Source organism: Siniperca chuatsi, linkage group LG10, assembly GCF_020085105.1.
Source record: "Siniperca chuatsi isolate FFG_IHB_CAS linkage group LG10, ASM2008510v1, whole genome shotgun sequence".
NCBI lineage: Eukaryota > Metazoa > Chordata > Actinopteri > Centrarchiformes > Sinipercidae > Siniperca > Siniperca chuatsi.
The window spans coordinates 31203240-31220739 of NC_058051.1; the positions used below are offsets into that span (position 1 = coordinate 31203240).

At 44.3% G+C, this 17500-nt stretch overlaps 1 protein-coding gene across 1 annotated transcript in view; it reads left to right on the plus strand.

Annotated features, from left to right (window-relative positions):
- plxnb3 (plexin B3) overlaps window positions 1–17500 on the plus strand; it is a 97048-nt gene that overhangs the window by 61803 nt on the left and 17745 nt on the right. Inside the window, exons 3-13 of the mRNA XM_044211589.1 lie at window positions 2295–2711; window positions 3636–4368; window positions 7153–7332; window positions 11180–11308; window positions 11601–11701; window positions 12383–12515; window positions 14797–14956; window positions 15051–15159; window positions 15364–15472; window positions 15595–15711; window positions 16114–16227. Of these exons, the coding sequence (XP_044067524.1) occupies window positions 2311–2711; window positions 3636–4368; window positions 7153–7332; window positions 11180–11308; window positions 11601–11701; window positions 12383–12515; window positions 14797–14956; window positions 15051–15159; window positions 15364–15472; window positions 15595–15711; window positions 16114–16227 (2286 nt within the window). The 5' untranslated portion in view covers window positions 2295–2310. The remainder of the gene's footprint in view (window positions 1–2294; window positions 2712–3635; window positions 4369–7152; window positions 7333–11179; window positions 11309–11600; window positions 11702–12382; window positions 12516–14796; window positions 14957–15050; window positions 15160–15363; window positions 15473–15594; window positions 15712–16113; window positions 16228–17500) is intronic.

A 17500-nucleotide genomic window follows, 5' to 3' on the forward strand; every position in this document is an offset into this window, starting at 1 on the left:
CTGAGCCCAGAAACCCTACAGAGGAGCTCATTTCAGCCACTTATATCCATGATCTCATTCGTTCAAAAAAAGTGCTCAATAAAATCTCAAAATCAGTCCTAAAACAAATGGGCAAACAGATTAATATGATCTCATTCTTTGGGTTTAAAGTTTAACAACAGCTCTCAGTGGAGCCTGTTGAGTGATTTCTGGTTTAAACCTGTTGAAAGGCAGCTATAGTAATCCGGTGACCGAGAATAAACACATAATAAAGAAAAAAAGATTGGTCCCAGGATTGAACCCTGGGGCGCTCCACAAGTTAGAGTGGCTGAAGAAGGAGATGTGATAAACATGACGAACACCACGTCAAAGCTGTGCCAGATTACAAGACCACTGCTGGAGTCTGTTTAACAGGATTATTAGAGTCTCAACAGCACTGGAGCTAAACATGTAAAGTTTGTCCTAATGGTGGCGCTAGAGGAAAGATCAGTGAGTCATTAAAATCTAAATGGTTCATTCTCTGGAGAGCAAGAATGAGATCAGGAACATTTCAGCACAATCTGAGCAGTGACTGGTGACAGTATGGAAGAAGTGACAACAGAACAAGAGAGCTGAAAGAAACCAGTTTGACACCTGTTTAAAAACTCAGTCAGTCTCCACTCTGTCATAAACCAACCCACCGGAGGTTTGAGTCGTTTCACTGCGTTGCTGTGGATACGGGTGTGTTGCCATGGTAACCTTACTACAGGCAACCACAGTTTGACCGTCAGATGAAAAGTGTGAAGCAGCAAAATATTTTATTAATAACTTCAGAGAGAAAGAGGAACAACACAGTGAGAAACACTGCAGCGAGCATCTGCAGGGCTGAGCTTCACCTGCTCAGGTGGATTTACAGACTCTGAAACTCCTGCTGGGAGGGAAAAGTGGAAATAACATATGATCACAGCTCAGCTTTCTTTATTCAGACTGATTCTTTTGTGGATTTAAAATGAGACTTTCACAGTGAAGCTCAGATCACAGATCAGTTTCTGCAGGGTGTCTGTTCTGTTGGAGAGATGATACATTTAAACCATCTGCAACTATTTTTGATAACTGATTAATCATTTCAGTTATTTCCCAGTTGCAGCTTCTCAAATGTGAAGATTTGATGTCTTTTGTCAAACATGATAGTAAACTGAATCTCAGGGGTTTTGGACGACATCTGACATGTCACTGTGAACTCGAGAGGAAAAATATGATAGGCGTGTCACTAGTTTCTGACATTTTATATAGATAAAATGTCTAATCAATTAATTGAAAAAATAATTGGGAAATTATTCAGCGAAACAAAATGATCGTTAGTTACAACCTTGTTCTGTAGATTATCTGTAGTTTTTTTAGGTTAACAGACATCTGAGGCCTGCGACATCTAGTAGGAAAGATTTTACATGTAACTGTTGTGTCAGTATTTATTCATGTGGCAGGCCTTTATTAAAACAGCTCAGTTTGAGCTGGAAGACTTTTGACCTGTAAATGATCAAACTGGACTGATGTTTGTGTGAGAACACAAACATTCATCTGTCAGATAAGCTCCGACACTGCAGTGTGTCCTTGGACAGTAACGACTCTAATCAGCATTCCCACCATCAGAAATACTCTACTGTGTGTGTGTTGGATCAGTGAGACATCATTCTGCAACTCTCTCTGGTTTCCTTTGTTGCTAAATCTGCAGGACTCCTGTCATAAACTGACAAAGGCACACCAGTCTTTTTCTGGTCAGAGTCCCAGCATGGCCTAAAGCTGGTCAGAGTCCTGCTAATGGGATCAGACCAGACGGGTCGGCGGTTCGATGCCTGTCCACATATCGAAATGTCCGTGGGCACGACGCTGGTTGGCCAGAACCCTGCGTGGTAGCTCGCTGCCACTGGTGTGCGAGTGTGTGCGTGAATGGGTGAATGAGTGTCAAAAACCTTGTAAAGCGCGTGGGATAAAAGCGCTATATAAATGTATCCATTTACCAAGACTACACCTGCAGCCATATGTGGGCCTGAGCCGGTTCCTGTGGGAAACCAGACATGTAGCCAACACACAGCTGATATTTACCGGTACTAGTTTTATTGTTTGGTGTATGAACATTTTTGTGTATCTGGAGGTGAATGCTCTGCAATGCTGTGATACTGAGCCCAAGAAAAGTTTCCACAAGGGGACAATAAAGTTTATCTTAACTTGACATTAAGCTGAGCTGATGATTGTCATCTCTGTGATTTCACGTTTATGTTAGAGGCCAGCTGCTCTGCTGAGTTGTAATGTCTCTCTCTCTCTCTCACCTGTGGCAGGTAAAGAGGAGCTGCCATGTTGGCCTCCTCCACCCCCCCGTTACTCCTCTTCCTCCTCCTCATCCTCCCCCCTGCCTCCTACTCCGCTGATGTCATTGCGACCTCTGTGCGGTTGGTGGAGCTAAATGTCGCCCCCCTCTCTCACCTGGTGCTGGACCCGGGGACGGGGCGTCTGTATGTGGGTGGGGTCGACCACCTGTATCAGCTGACCTCTGACCTGGAGGTGATGTCACATGTGAGGACCGGCCCTCATCTGGACTCCCCGGACTGCCTCCCCCCGATCGTCCCCCAGGACTGCCCCTCGGCCACGCCCACTCACAACCACAACAAACTGCTGCTGATAGAGCCGGGGCAGGGGGCGGAGCCAGGGAGTCTGATAGTCTGTGGTTCACTCTATCAGGGGATCTGTGACAAGAGGTAACACAGTTTTCCATGATGGAGTCGTCGGTTTGTAGCTGTCTGTGGTGATGTCGTGTTGGATTTCCTCACACTGTCTAGGTGCTTGTACCTGTGTGGCTTAAGTCACAGGCCAAAGTACAAGATTAAAATGAACTGAGTGTTAAAAACAGTTCAACAGGGCCCTGTTCTTCTTCAAACATGGTTCATCTAATCCAGATTAACATGATGTTTTCAAGATAAAGAAAGATAAAGATCAGCTCTCATATTATTGGCCGAGTGTCGATCATATGTCCCAGGTATCCAACAGCTGTTACACCTGTCTGCAGGACTCATGTTAGACTGCTGATAAATGACACACCAGGTACACCAAGTACCCTGGTCTAGACTCTGGGTCTTGACTCTGGGTCAGTAGTGGAGTATATGCAGTCTGTAAGTGAAAGTACGTTTCATAACATTTGGTTTGTGGTGCTCATAGTATCGTAACTGAACTGACTGATTTTTTGATCTTCGTTCAACATGTTGCCTTCAAAATACGAGCTCACGATTATTCAAGAAAAATAAGTTTAACAAACGACTAACCAAAGAAAGTTAGCTGGATGATCATTAACAGGATCATTTTAGCTTGATAGCATCATGTTAGCCTGGATTACTTAAGACATATATGATAAGACAGATATATGATCACGTGATCACGCATAGGAAGAAGGCTGTTTGTGCTGCTATGAGTGGGTTGTGGCCCAGCTCTATTTTAACATGTACATCTATCTAAACAGCCATCTGAAGAAAGGCTTTTCAACTTTTTGCCAGAAGAGTGCCTTGGGCCTTTCTTCTTGTTGAACTTTTGTGTTTGTACCAAAGAGCACCTTCATTAGGCTACTTACTTCTGAGCACTCCAGACATTTTCTCTTCTGATATATGATTTCTACTTCTCTGCTCCTGTAGGAGTCTGTCCAACATCTCTCAGCTCATCTATCAGACGTCCAACCCCGTCGACACTCAGTACGTCGCTGCCAATGACCCCCGAGTCTCCACCGTCGCCGTGGTGATAACTACAGAGAACAAACAGGAGGGGGGCGAGGCTGGTGGCATCCTGCGTTTGATGCTAGTTGGTCGAGGCTACACCAGTAAAGGTCCCGGTGATATCCCACCAATCACGACGCGGCGTCTGTTTCCGGTGGTCCCACCTCGCCGGGCGTTCTCTCAGGAGGAGGAGCTGGGGAAACTCGTCGTAGGAAGTTACTCCGAGTACAACAACCACTTTGTGAAGGCCATCGCCCACGGCAACCACGTATACTTCCTGTTCTCTCGACGGGACATGTGGCACAAGAAGGAGTACCGAACCTACGCCTCCCGGCTCTGCACCTCCGACCGCAGCTTCTACTCGTACGTAGAGGTGCCGCTGCAGTGCCACGGCGGGTACAACCTAGCTCAGGGAGCGTGGTTAGGAAACCACTCAGGTGAACCCGCTCTGTTCGTTGTCATGGCAGCGGGACAAGCATCCACACCTGTAGCAACAGCTCGCTCAGCGCTGTGTGTTTATGGGATGGCAAAGCTGGACGCCATGCTGCGGAAAGCACAGGAAGTGTGTTATACAGAGGGAGGACGAGGCAGCAGCGGACAGGAAGAGGCCTACATCGAATACGCCGTGTCATCAAAATGTCTGAAACTACCCAAGGTAAACACACATACGCACGATGTTCAGTCAGTGTGGACCGTCATGAACTCAGAAGACTCACAGACAAACGCTGAGTTTACCTGTCTCATATGGACAGCTAGAGGTTGACAACAGGTAGGAAACAGTAGGTGGCAGTAAGAGGAAAAGGGCAGGTAGAATACTGTAGGAAGCAGGTGCTCAGGTGGGAACACACTGAGGGCGACTGCTGGTCAGATGGAGAATGACTGGAATTACAGGTGCGTTAGTGACGAACATAACTATGTCCATATTGGATGATTCTGCGGCTCACGCTTTATGTCCAGTGTCGACGTTCAGTGTCAGTACAGGAAGTAGTGAGTCCTCTCTGTAAAGAGGTGGAGGCGTGGTGGGTGGAGACCAGAGCTGAATTTAAAAACTTTGGTATTGAAAGTAATTCAGTCTGTCTGGTATTGACGTTGTTGTTTGGGAAACAAAGGTGCAAATATTATAAGTTGATTGATTGTGGCTGTGATGTCAGAGAAGAGTAGTTTTGTATTGATCTAATAAAGGTCGCTGTAGTAACGCACACATGCCAGCAGCAGTGTGTCGCTGTATCTGGAGACTCCGCTGTGTTATAGCCAGTAAATCTTCTGAACTGGTCTGCTGCTGCATGTGACGCTCACACAGAAGGAGCTGTTGAAACAGCTGTTCCCAGCATGCACTGGGTGAAGGCGGGGTCACAGGGGTCACAGAGGTCAGATGCACCGTCTTCATACCAAGAGAACACAAAGATCCTGTGCTTTTCTCTCTGTAATGAAAACAGTCGTTGTGTGATGTGGTTATAAATATATAATATATATATATATACATGATATTGATATATATCATGATGTGGAAAGATCACATGTAACATGATCAAATTATTGTTCCACTGTTATATTTCCCATCAGGAAAACTCTTCATGCATAAAACAGAAACTCAGTTTTTAACCTTTGAATCATTAATAAAATAAATACAATAAAATGTTCACATCATCATTAATGATTCTACTGAGAGTCAGTAGATGATCACACTGATTGATCACTGAACTCTCACTCCGCAGCCAAGTGGGACATCTGATGACATCGCAGTTTACATGTCATGACATCACAGATTAACAGCTGGTTTGGTAAGAACCTGTCGATGGTCACATCTGTCTCACTGCTGACCTTAATACTGTGTGTGTGTGTGTGTGTGTGTGTGTGGATTAGAGCTGTTATCGTCAGACAGCTGTCACTCAAACATACAGAGGTACACACAGCTGGCAGGACTGATCTGACCCACATATAACACACACACACACACACACACACACACACACACACACACACACACTAAGATTAAACTGCAGTGAGGTTGTGTGAATAAAAACAGAAAATTTAATGGAAACTGATGTGTTTAAAGAAATAATCCTGCTCAGACCTGGAATATGACTTTACACTATGTGTCCAAAAGTATGCGGACAGTCCCGTCCACATACTTTAGTGGACTTTTGTTCTGGGTCTGTTTTTCCTGGTTTGGTCTCGGCTACAAGATGTCCACCACTTTTCTCACTGGCTGCATTCGCTGAAAACGTCTCCACAGGCTTCTTCACGTTCTGCGTTTTTGAGCCCATTGAGCATGCTCAGTAGAGACTTCCTCTGGTTGAGCCCATTGAGCATGCTCAGTAGAGACTTCCTCTCGTTGAGTCGGTTGAGAGGTTTTTTAGACTTTCTAAAGGTTGTCGGACTGAATGGATGAAATTCTGATAATAAAAAGTTATTTTGTTTGTGACGCTTAGAAACATGTATTCATTGTTTTATTTTATTTATCTTTTATTTATTTTTATTTATACAGCACCAATTCATAACAGAAGCTGTCCTATAGAGCAGGTCTAGACCAAACTCTTTATAATATGTTTTACAGGTGTTCATTTTCCAATGATTGTGTATGTGAAAGTCCTTTTTGGCCAGTGTGTGTCACGCGATGCTGCTGGATGATATAATACCCCACAACGCCAAAACCGCCTCAGGGCCAGCGCTAGTCCTGTTGGGTTACCTTTGGTCCAGTGAAGGGAAATCTTAATGCTACAAAATATGATAATATTCCTGTTTCAACTTGACACAAAGCAGCTCCATAAAGAAATGGTTTTCCCAGTTTGGTGTGGAAGAACTTGACCGGTCTGCACTGAGTCCTGAACCCCATCCAACACGGGGCCAGACCTGATCGCCAACATCAGTGTTAGACGTCAGTGATGCTCTGGTGTCTGCATGCAGCCAGATTCAACAAGCCTGAAACCAGCAGAGTGGAGGCTGTAGAGCAGCACATTGATGACCATGGTGTCACAGTCACACGTTACTGTCACGCATGTTCAGCTGTCCACATACTTTTGGACATGTAGTGTATTCAACTTGATTCCAGCACCAGGAGCGTTTCACTGTTCAGATACTTCAGGGTCATACTTCATAACTGGTCATTATTTTACTTTTTAAATGCTCTTTTTATTTTTTGAGCTGCGTTTTGCGTATGAAAGGTGCTGTATAAATAAAGTTTATATTATTATTCTTGTGTTGTTATATGGACAGATGTATGAAATATGCTGAGACTGAGGTTTAGATGAAGGTTGAAAGTTTGCCTCAGTAAAAGAATATTTCAGATTTTGTTGACGAGCCAAATAATCATTATTAATCATAATGATTTGAGATCTGATGTAAAATGATGAACGACAGAAAACCTCTGAGGCGCAGAAGCTAATTTAGCTTCATTTAGCTATGAAACTTAAACTCTCTCTCTCCATTCATGTGTAAGGACTCTCTCTCAGAGTACCCCTGTGGGGGGGAACACACCCCGAACCCCATCGCCAGCGCTGTGCCGCTCCCGGCCAGGCCCACCTTCACCTCCACCACCCAGCTGACTGCTGTCACCACGGCAACAGAGGCGGGACACACCATCGCCTTCCTGGGAGACAGAGAGGGACAACTGCACAAGGTGACATCATGTACACACAGTATAAACGGTGTATCTGTACCTGTACGCTACAGTACGTCTGCATAACCAGAATCAGAATCAGAAACACTTTATTGATTCTGAAGGGAAACTCTTTGTTACAGCAGCTCGCCTTTACGTCAGCGCACACAGGAGGAAGTACTAGCAAACAATATAATATAATACACTATAAAAACTATAAAAACAGGTCAGAACATATATTAAGTACCAGGTGGGTATAAGTATAAAATAAAATAAGTGTGAAGTACCAAGTGGGTTTACTGAATGTAATAATATAAGTAATAAGCAGTGGTGCATGTACTGTCGAGTTAAGTGCAGCTTATTGAGATTATTAAGATATTGCACAGCAGTAATGGAGGTATATAATATCAATATCCATAAATAAATAAATAAAAACTAACATGGGAAAACTAAATATTGCACAGCAGTATTAAACAGAGAATATTGCACAATATTTCAAGTATTGCAGAGATGTTAATGATCAATGTCCAGTTTAGTGACTTCGGGTCATACAGACTGACACTTAGAGGGAGGAGTTAAAGAGTCTGATGGCCACAGGCAGGAATGACTTCCTGTGGCGCTCTGTGGTGCATTGTGGGGGGATGAGTCTTCCGCTGAAGGTGCTCCTTTGTTTGACCAGCACGTCATGGAGCGGGTGGGAGATGCTGTCCAAGATGGCGTGTAGTTTACCCAGCATCCTCCTCTCTGACACCACCGCCAGAGAGTCCAGCTCCACCCCCACAATGCCACCGGCCTTACGGATCAGTTTGTTGAGTCTGTTTGCGTCCGCTACCTTTAACCTGCTGCCCTCAGCCTGCTGCCCTCAGCCTGCTGCCCCAGCATGCTGCCCTCAGCCTGCTGCCCCAGCATGCAACAGCATACAGGACAGCACTGGCCACCACAGACTCATAGAACAGCCAGCGTTTCCACCTCGTTCCTACTCCCATGATTCCTTGTGTGAGTTGTTCCTTTCACCGTTAGCAGTGTGCCGCAGGTGTCTTCTTCTAAATAAATGATGTGTGAGCACAACCTGTCACGCCTTAAACAGGATCATGTGATCACACCTCTACACACTTCTACTACAGAGCGATGAAAAACCGAAGAAGTTGGACATTTTGGGAAACATGCTAATTCGTTTTCTTGCCTAGAGTTTGATGAGAAGAATCAGAAATACTTCATTGATCCCCGAGGGGAAACTCTTCGTTACAGCTGCTCGCTGTCACGTCACACAGGAGAAGAAGTAAGTCTGCAAGCAAATCGAAATATGATACACTATAATACACCTAATCAAAATAAGTACAAGTGGGTAGGAAGTATAAAGCTAAGTAAGTGTACAGTACGATGTAATAATATAAGTAATAGTTGAGTGTAGCAGATTTAACCAGCTTATTAGGCGCACAGCTGTAATATAGTTTAATAAATATCAACAAACATGGAATAATTCAGCTGAGAACAGAGTATTCTGCACAGGAGTAAGAGAATATTGAGAATATTGCAGTGATGCTGATGATCCCGTGTCCCGTTGAGTTGCAATGTTGCATTTTTACCAAAACAAGTTGGTGTTTAAGCTTCTTTCGTTTTTCCCTTTCATCGCTCTGATCCTGGACCAGCAGTAAAAAATCACTTCCCCTCAGGCCATGACTCTAACCCCCATCTGCTCCAGTGGCGCTCAGTGGAGCTGCTCAGGGACCGTCACATCCGACTGGGGTTGGACTGGTTGGACTGGTTGGACTGGGCAGCTGCAGCTCTCAGTCAAACGGCCCTGATTAGATAAAAATGATCAGATATTTCTGTCTTTCTCTGATGGTGGAAATCAGCTGTTTCCTGTTTGTGTTTGTTTGTAACTGAAGAGTCTGAGCTGCACCAGGAAACACCTCACAGGCTGAAAACACACGAGTACACAACTCATTAACATCACACACACACACACGCACACACACACACACAGTGAACAGAGAGCAGCTTGTAGCCTGCGGCTCAAAACAACACACACACACTGACACAATGATACACTGATTGTGTGTGTGTGTGTGTGTGTTAAAGGCGTTTAACTTGGGGGGGTGGTTGTCACAGGGGAACATGCTCAGACTCTTGTTGTTGATTGGTTATTGGTCCCCCAGGTGCACTCTGGGTAATGATCCAGCAGGATGCCCCTGAAACAGTTACTGTGTGTGTGTGTGTGTGTGTGTGTGTGTGTGTGTGTGTTAATGAGGGCTAATCCTGCCTCAGAGCCTCAGTGAGGTAAACAGCAGAGCTTTGATTCTTCCTGTTAATATTTAATCTCACACACACACACACACACACACACACACACACACTCACTCTCACGCACACTCACTCTCACGCACACTCTCTCACACACACACACATAAACACACTCTCTCACACACACACATAAACAAGTGTTACCAGCAGTGAGATGCTGTCGTCGTTCTGTTGTGTAGTTTGTGTTGCAGTCACGCTGGCAGAGAAACGGTCTGCCAGGTGAAGACTCAGGTACCAAACCTTCTTGAAGTACGTAAGGTGGTCTGCTAATCCAGGGTTGGTGGTTCGGTCCCGGCTCCTCCTGTCCACACGTTGCTCCTGATTGGTCAGACCGGCAGCTGTAGCTGGCTGCCATCAGAGAGTGAACGTGAGAGGAAGGAAAAGATTCTGATCTATACCAGAAATCACACCTGACACCTGACACCTGACACAGCTGCACTCTTCTCACCTTCTGTCAACAGTATTATCCAGCCGTTTGTTTATAAATGGGGGTTCGGACCTGGGATCTGTTCCAGGAAGCAGGTCAACAAACTCTCACTGACCCTGAACTCTGAGATCAGCTGATCCCAGTTTGTTCCCTCTGAGTGAAGCTGGTATAAAAAGCCGTCATCGATGCAGCTGCGACACTGCGGTTCACCATGGCGACAGGTGAATACACGGCAGAGCCTCGGCTGTAATCCGGCGGTCGTGGAGACGGTAACGCCTGCGTGTGCAGACTGTGCGCCTTCAAACAAAGAGCCGAGTCCGAGCGGGAAACTGTCAGAGAGCTTTATTCCTTTAATTCCTCGTTCACCAGGCGAACGTTTCCTTGATGTCGATGAAGAGGTGGAATCATCAGTGTTAGAACTACAGACGGACATGCAGAGGTTTTATTGTCAGTGACTTCCTGCTGTGGAATATTTGAATGTGAGGGTTTCTGTTCACAGACGCGACTGACAGAAAGTCCTGAGTAACAACTGACCAACCAGGATTTAGACTGACAGGAAACCTCGGCTAACTGACGCGCTGCGACGCGTCCCGACGGAGGAAGCAGCGAGTCGCTCTGAGAGGAGACGCAGGGAGGAGCAGGTTAGGTTCAGTCAGAGTTTAAGTTACCTCTCTTTCTGAAAACCCAGAGCTTCCCTCACCTCAGGGTTAAACCTTCTGGAATAGACTCCTGCTGGATTCAGTCTCGGATGTTTGTCCTGAAATACTTTTTGTCAGGATGCTGGTGAATTCTACCTGAGCAACAAACACCTGGATCTGGATCAGCACAGCAGTGCACATCAACTCTGTTCAACTTTTACATCATCATCTTACTTTGACTCACAGCACTGCTGATGCATGAGGTCATCGAAGTGGTGTTGTCAGGGTGAAGCAGCTCCACCTGGTGGCAGGTTGTTGCTACAACAGCAAAACGTTTACACACTTTCTTCTTCTGTGGTGTTTGTGAAGGTAACATGTGATAACTGCAGCTTCTCTCTTCTCATGCTGAAAGCTTAAATGTTGATCAGCTTCACTTATAAAGCTCTATAAACATGATCTGAAGTAACTCACCTGTGTGTGTGTGTGTGTGTGTTTACAGGTGTTGGTGCGCTCTGATTGGTCAGGTGATCTGTACGGCAGTCTGTTGGTGGACAGCGACAGTGCGGTCAGCGCTGACCTCCTATTGGACGACAGCCAGCAGCACGTCTATGTTTTAACCAACAGCAGGGTGAGAGAGATAATACGAACCTGATTACTTATATATTACTTTATTCCATGTATCTGTTTCATTGTCTGTTTTCTTCTGTTAACTAATATTGTTACTCACATTTTTCACAACTGTGCTTTGGCAACACACGTCACAATTCAGTTCAACTGAGAGATTGAACAAGCCTCCTGTCTGTCTCTCTGTGTGTCGTGTTTCTTGTCCAATCAAAACTTAATTCACTTAATTAAAACTTATTTTAAACATAAACATTAAAACAAACTGACAGATGATCTCTTTCCTGTATATCTCTCAGCTGTCGAAGGTTCCTGTGTCGTCATGTGAGAGACAGACAGACTGTCAGTCCTGTCTCGCTGTCAGAGACCCGTACTGCGGCTGGTGTGTCCTGGAGGGACGGTAGGTCCGACTGTCCGTCCGACTGTCCGTCCGACTGTCTGTGTCGATCTGCAGTGACCCACTGTAGTTTAGTATGAAGTCTCTCTGATGTCACTGTGATGTCAGTGTGTAGTCATTTCATGCGGTCTGTGACATCACTCTGAGCCTGAAGTTTGGGGGCGGAGTCTGAGTGGAGCTGCGTTGATTGTTTACATCATTATACGATCACCAGGGTAACTGACAGCAGCTGTTTGATCGACTGTACTGACATTTAAACTGATGGATCACAGGAAGCGAGAAGAGACAGGAAGTTGTCTGTTTAACTTTACTGTCACACCCTCGCTGGACAGATGGCGTCATCTCTTTGGAAAAGCAATATTTTAAATTGAACTGACTTATTGTGGACATACTGTAATAAACACTGTTGCAACACAGATACAAGACGGCGTCAGGTATTCCAGTGATAAGATAAAGTGTCTGTTAGCATCGTTAGAAAGTGTCGAAGAACAGAAACATGATGTAACTGATGACGTAACATCAGTGGACATGCTGATTGGTTCATTCGCTCTGTTCAGTGGAGCTGGGTCAATAAGTTGTAACCCACCGGGTGTTTGTTCATGTGTTTCCAGTGTTATTGATCCAACAAAAATCATCATTTCAAAATGTCTGATGATGTTTGTTGTTTTTATTTGTTTTGTTCAGATGTTTCCGTAAACATCAGTGTCAGCGCCACATGCAGCCCAACCATTGGCTCTGGAGCTTTGAACCGACCAATCAGTGTGTGACAGTGCAGAGCCTGCAGCCGGCCAATCAGAGCAAAGACGAGCAGACACAGGTAGGCTGTTGTTAAGCAGTAAATGTTGATCATTGTCTTTGATTGACTGCTGGTCTCTTTTAAAATGATCCGTCATCCTTCCAGACAGCTGCTAGTTTTAGTTCATGTCCATTCAAATCAACCTGCAGAGAGAAAATCCAACAATCAATCAAATGTATTGATTTTTCCAGAGCTGTTTTGATCACTGTGGAATTTGTTGTGTGTGTTCCCTCTGACGCACAGAGAATGGCTGATGTCCCAGCCAGCAGCTGTTTACTGTCACAGCTTGGCCTTTTAACAGAGGAATGAGACATGACTGCATCGTGTGTCACATCGTCTCTCCTTTCTGTTGTATCTGCAGAGGGTTTCCCTAAACCTGGACCAACACACTAACTGTTCCTGTGGAACAAAGGGAACGCAAAACTGAATGCGAGGGAACACAAAACTTAATGTGAGGGAACGCAAAACTTAATGCGAGGGAACGCAAAACTTAATCAGAATCAGAATCAGAAATGTGAGGGAACACAAAACTTAATGCGAGGGAACGTAAAACTGAATGTGAGGGAACGCAAAACTGAATGCGAGGGAACGTAAAACTTAATGTGAGGGAACGCAAAACTGAATGCGAGGGAACACAAAACTTAATGTGAGGGAACGCAAAACTGAATGCGAGGAACACAAAACTTAATGTGAGAAACACAAAACTGAATGCGAGGGAACGTAAAACTTAATGTGAGGAACATAAAACTGAATGCGAGGAACACAAAACTTAATGTGAGGGAACATAAAACTGAATGCGAGGGAACGCAAAACTTAATGTGAGGGAACGCAAAACTTAATGCGAGGGAACGCAAAACTTAATGTGAGGGAACGCAAAACTTAATGCGAGGGAAATCAGAATCAGAAATGTGAGGGAACACAAAACTTAATGCGAGGGCAACGTAAAACTGAATGTGAGGAACATAAAACTGAATGCGAGGGAACGTAAAACTTAATGTGAGGGAACGCAAAACTGAATGCGAGGGAACACAAAACTTAATGTGAGGGAACACAAAACTGAATGCGAGGGAACGTAAAACTTAATGTGAGGGAACGCAAAACTGAATGCGAGGGAACACAAAACTTAATGTGAGGGAACACAAAACTGAATGCGAGGGAACGTAAAACTTAATGTGAGGGAACATAAAACTGAATGCGAGGGGAACACAAAACTTAATGTGAGGAACATAAAACTGAATGCGAGGAACGTAAAACTTAATGTGAGGGAACATAAAACTGAATGTGAGGGAACACAAAACTTAATGTGAGGGAACGCAAAACTTAATGCGAGGGAACGTAAAACTTAATGTGAGGGAACGCAAAACTTAATGTGAGGGAACACAAAACTGAATCAGAATCACAAATGTGAGGGAACGCAAAACTGAATCCGAGGGAACACAAAACTTAATCAGAATCAGAAATGCGAGGGAACGCAAGACTTAATGTGAGGGAACACAAAACTTAATGTGAGGGAACACAAAACTTAATGTGAGGGAACACAAAACTTAATGCGAGGGAACGCAAAACTTAATGTGAGGGAACACAAAACTTAATGTGAGGGAACGCAAAACTTAATGTGAGGGAACACAAAACTTAATGTGAGGGAACGCAAAACTTAATGTGAGGGAACGCAAAACTTAATGCGAGGGAACACAAAACTTAATGCGAGGGAACACAAAACTTAATGTGAGGGAACACAAAACTTAATGTGAGGGAACACAAAACTGAATCCGAGGGAACACAAAACTGAATCAGAATCACAAATGTGAGGGAACGCAAAACTGAATCCGAGGGAACACAAAACTGAATCAGAATCAGAAATGCGAGGGAAGGCAAAACTTAATGCGAGGGAACACAAAACAAAATGCGAGGGGACACAAAACTTAATGTGAGGGAACGCGAAACTTAATGTGAGGGAACACAAAACTTAATGTGAGGGAACGCAAAACTTAATCAGAATCAGAAATGCGAGGGAACACAAAACATAATGCGAGGGAACACAAAACTGAATGTGAGGGAACACAAAACATAATGCGATGGAACGCAGAACTTATTGTAAGTTAATGTGAGGGAACTCAAAACTTAAAGTGAGGGAACGCCCAAATTGTTCAGAAAAAATCCCACCATTATATCTTTAGAAAACAAAGGAAAGAAACAGAACAACAGAATCCAGTTTTATTTTTCAGCCCAGTGGAAACAGACAGTACACAGGCTGCAGCCCGCAGTGCTTATCTGACTGTTTGTGTACTCGTCCATCTCCAAGGTAATGCTGTCAGTCGTCCAGCTTCCTGCCCTCACTGAGGCGGAGTCTCTGTCCTGCGTCTTCGGGCTACTCCCACCTCAGCCTGCCATCGTCACGGGAACCAGCATCACCTGTCAATCACCTGCGCCGGAGCTCCTCCCGCCCATGCTAACAGGAAGTGGTGAGTGGACAGCGGGGATGTTGTTTAGGACTCGTGTTGTGAATCTAACGTTGAAGATTTTTGACTTCCTGTACCTGTGACTCTCTGCTTCCAGATCACATGATCGTGCCCGTGTCACTGATGTTTGGTCATGTGACCATCACCACGGGCAACATGACCTTCTACGACTGTGGAGCTGTGAGTCGACTGAACCAGAGCTCCCAGTAAGACACAATAATACACACAGTACAATACTAATGGTTAATAAGGACGATGAAGATGATGATGATGATGCTGGTCATGATGGTGATGTGATGATGAAGATTATGTTGATGATGTTGATGTGATGAAGATTATGTTGATGATGATGATGATGTGATGAAGGTCATGATGTTGATGATGATGAAGGTCATGATGGTGTATTTCAGGTGTCTGGCGTGTGTCAGCAGTGTGTGGAGGTGTAACTGGTGTCCTCTGGATCAACTCTGCACTCACAACCACAGCTGTCCCAACCAACACATCATCCTCAACCAGAGAGTGAGACAGCCTGTCTGTCTGTCTGTCTCTCTGCCTGTCTGTCTGTCTGTCTGTCTGTCTGTCTGTCTTCTCACCCTGTCTGTCTGTCTGTCTTCTCACCCTGTTTCTCTCTGTGTCAGCAGGAGTCTCCTGGTCCCACTTCCTGTCCTCTGGTCTTCGCCCTGCAGAGTTCTGCCTTAGTGCCGTTGGGCCTGAGCACCACTGTGGTGCTGCAGGGACGAAACCTGGACGTCTACACTGTGAGAACTGCTGTTTATTATATGTTATATTTATTATATATGTTTCAGTGTGCGAGAAACAGGGGGGCCTCTGGACCCCCAAAGACGTCAAAACCTAATTTTAGGGGTTCTCAGAATTAAGCTACTTATTTTTAATTTATAAATATTGTAAAATGCCTTGTCATGTTTAAATATTGAAAGATGCGGAGCGACATGTGAATGACAGATGATGTGGACTGATGCTGGCTGTAACTCTGAGGCGATATAATACATTCTGAACTGTTCTGCTCCTCCTCTCCTTATCTGAAAAAACATGTATGTCTTATGTCCTTCGATAAGTAAAACCCAGAGTGTGAGTGGAAAGAAGTTTTTAGTTTCTTAATTTATTCCTAATCTGTGTGTGTGTGTGTGTGTCTTCTGCAGAATGAAGCTCAGTATGTGTGTGTTGTAGAAATTGAAGGAGTCCAGTTCAATCTGACAGCTGCTGTAGAGAAAACACACGAGAACACACACACCTTCACCTGCAGCCCACATCAGGTAACACACACACTCACTTGTTTTTGTCACTTTGTGTTGTCTTTAATGTGCTAATGCTAACCACAACGCTACTGAAAACAAAATGTTAACGATAAATTAGAAATCACATTGGGGGGGATTTGGGGGATATTTACTAATGATGTGCTGCACTTAGCAGTCAAATTGTGTTTTTACGACACGACTGCATCCAGGTTTTGAACTGCTAATCGGTTAATGGCAGTTTATGTAGAGCAGATGAACTGCAGCTCATTTACATTTCTTGGAAAATACCCAAGTTAAAAAATTGCAGTGAAACAAATGTTTCAGCCCCTGATGGTAACGTTTGGTAAAAAGTGTGACAGATGAATGAGATGCCACCTGATGGCAGCTTGTTTCCTTCTGACTGGAACTTGGATAAGTTTATAACTTTAACAGTGATCTCATGAATGCTACTGAAAGAGATAGAAACTCAGGACTCTCCTGGGTAATGAAACCATCATACAGGGTTACGTTAGGACCACCAGTTTCAATTATTTCAGTTTTGTTTCTGAGAAATTATGTTTTATCCGTCGTTTTGGCAGACAGCTCTAAATACTATAATACCCATGAGCATTGCCACGGAGGAGGGGCCAGTCTGAGGTGTGAATCAGAGCAGTAGAGAATTCAAAATGCTTTGTTGCTACAGTTGGTAACAAAACATGTCTCCATAGTTACTGAATTCAACCAAAGTTGACCCCAAAATTAAACGTGAAGTGATTTAAGTTGCAGATTGTTTTCAGTTTTCTCAGCAGCGTCATCTTTAGCTTCCACACGCCGTTAGCTGAGCGCATGAATATGAAGCTCTGTGATTGGATGATTCTACTTGAACTGTTGAACTATGAGTCACTTTGTCTATAAGAAAAATGACTTTTACTGCAGGAAGCAGCAGCTGCTCACACTTCACAACTGTATAAACAGTTTCAACATTATACATAAACAAAAAAAAGAGGAAGACTTATGACCCAAAGTAAAATGGCATAAATGAGGTTTGAAAAATGTAAAAGGCGTTCATTTCAACGGTGTAGTGATTAGCCTGAAGAAGGCGTAAGCCGACACGCGTTGGTGTATTTTAGTTTCTAGCCCGTTGAAATAAAGTTATTTTTCAAACCTTGTGCCTGGACCTGGATTATTTATGCCATTTTTCTTTTGGTCATAACACTTCCTCCTTTTTTAGAAGTATTCCCTTCCATGAGCACCATTTGAGGGACACCAGTAGCGGTCCTGCTACTTCTCTCTTTATCACACATCAACAGTT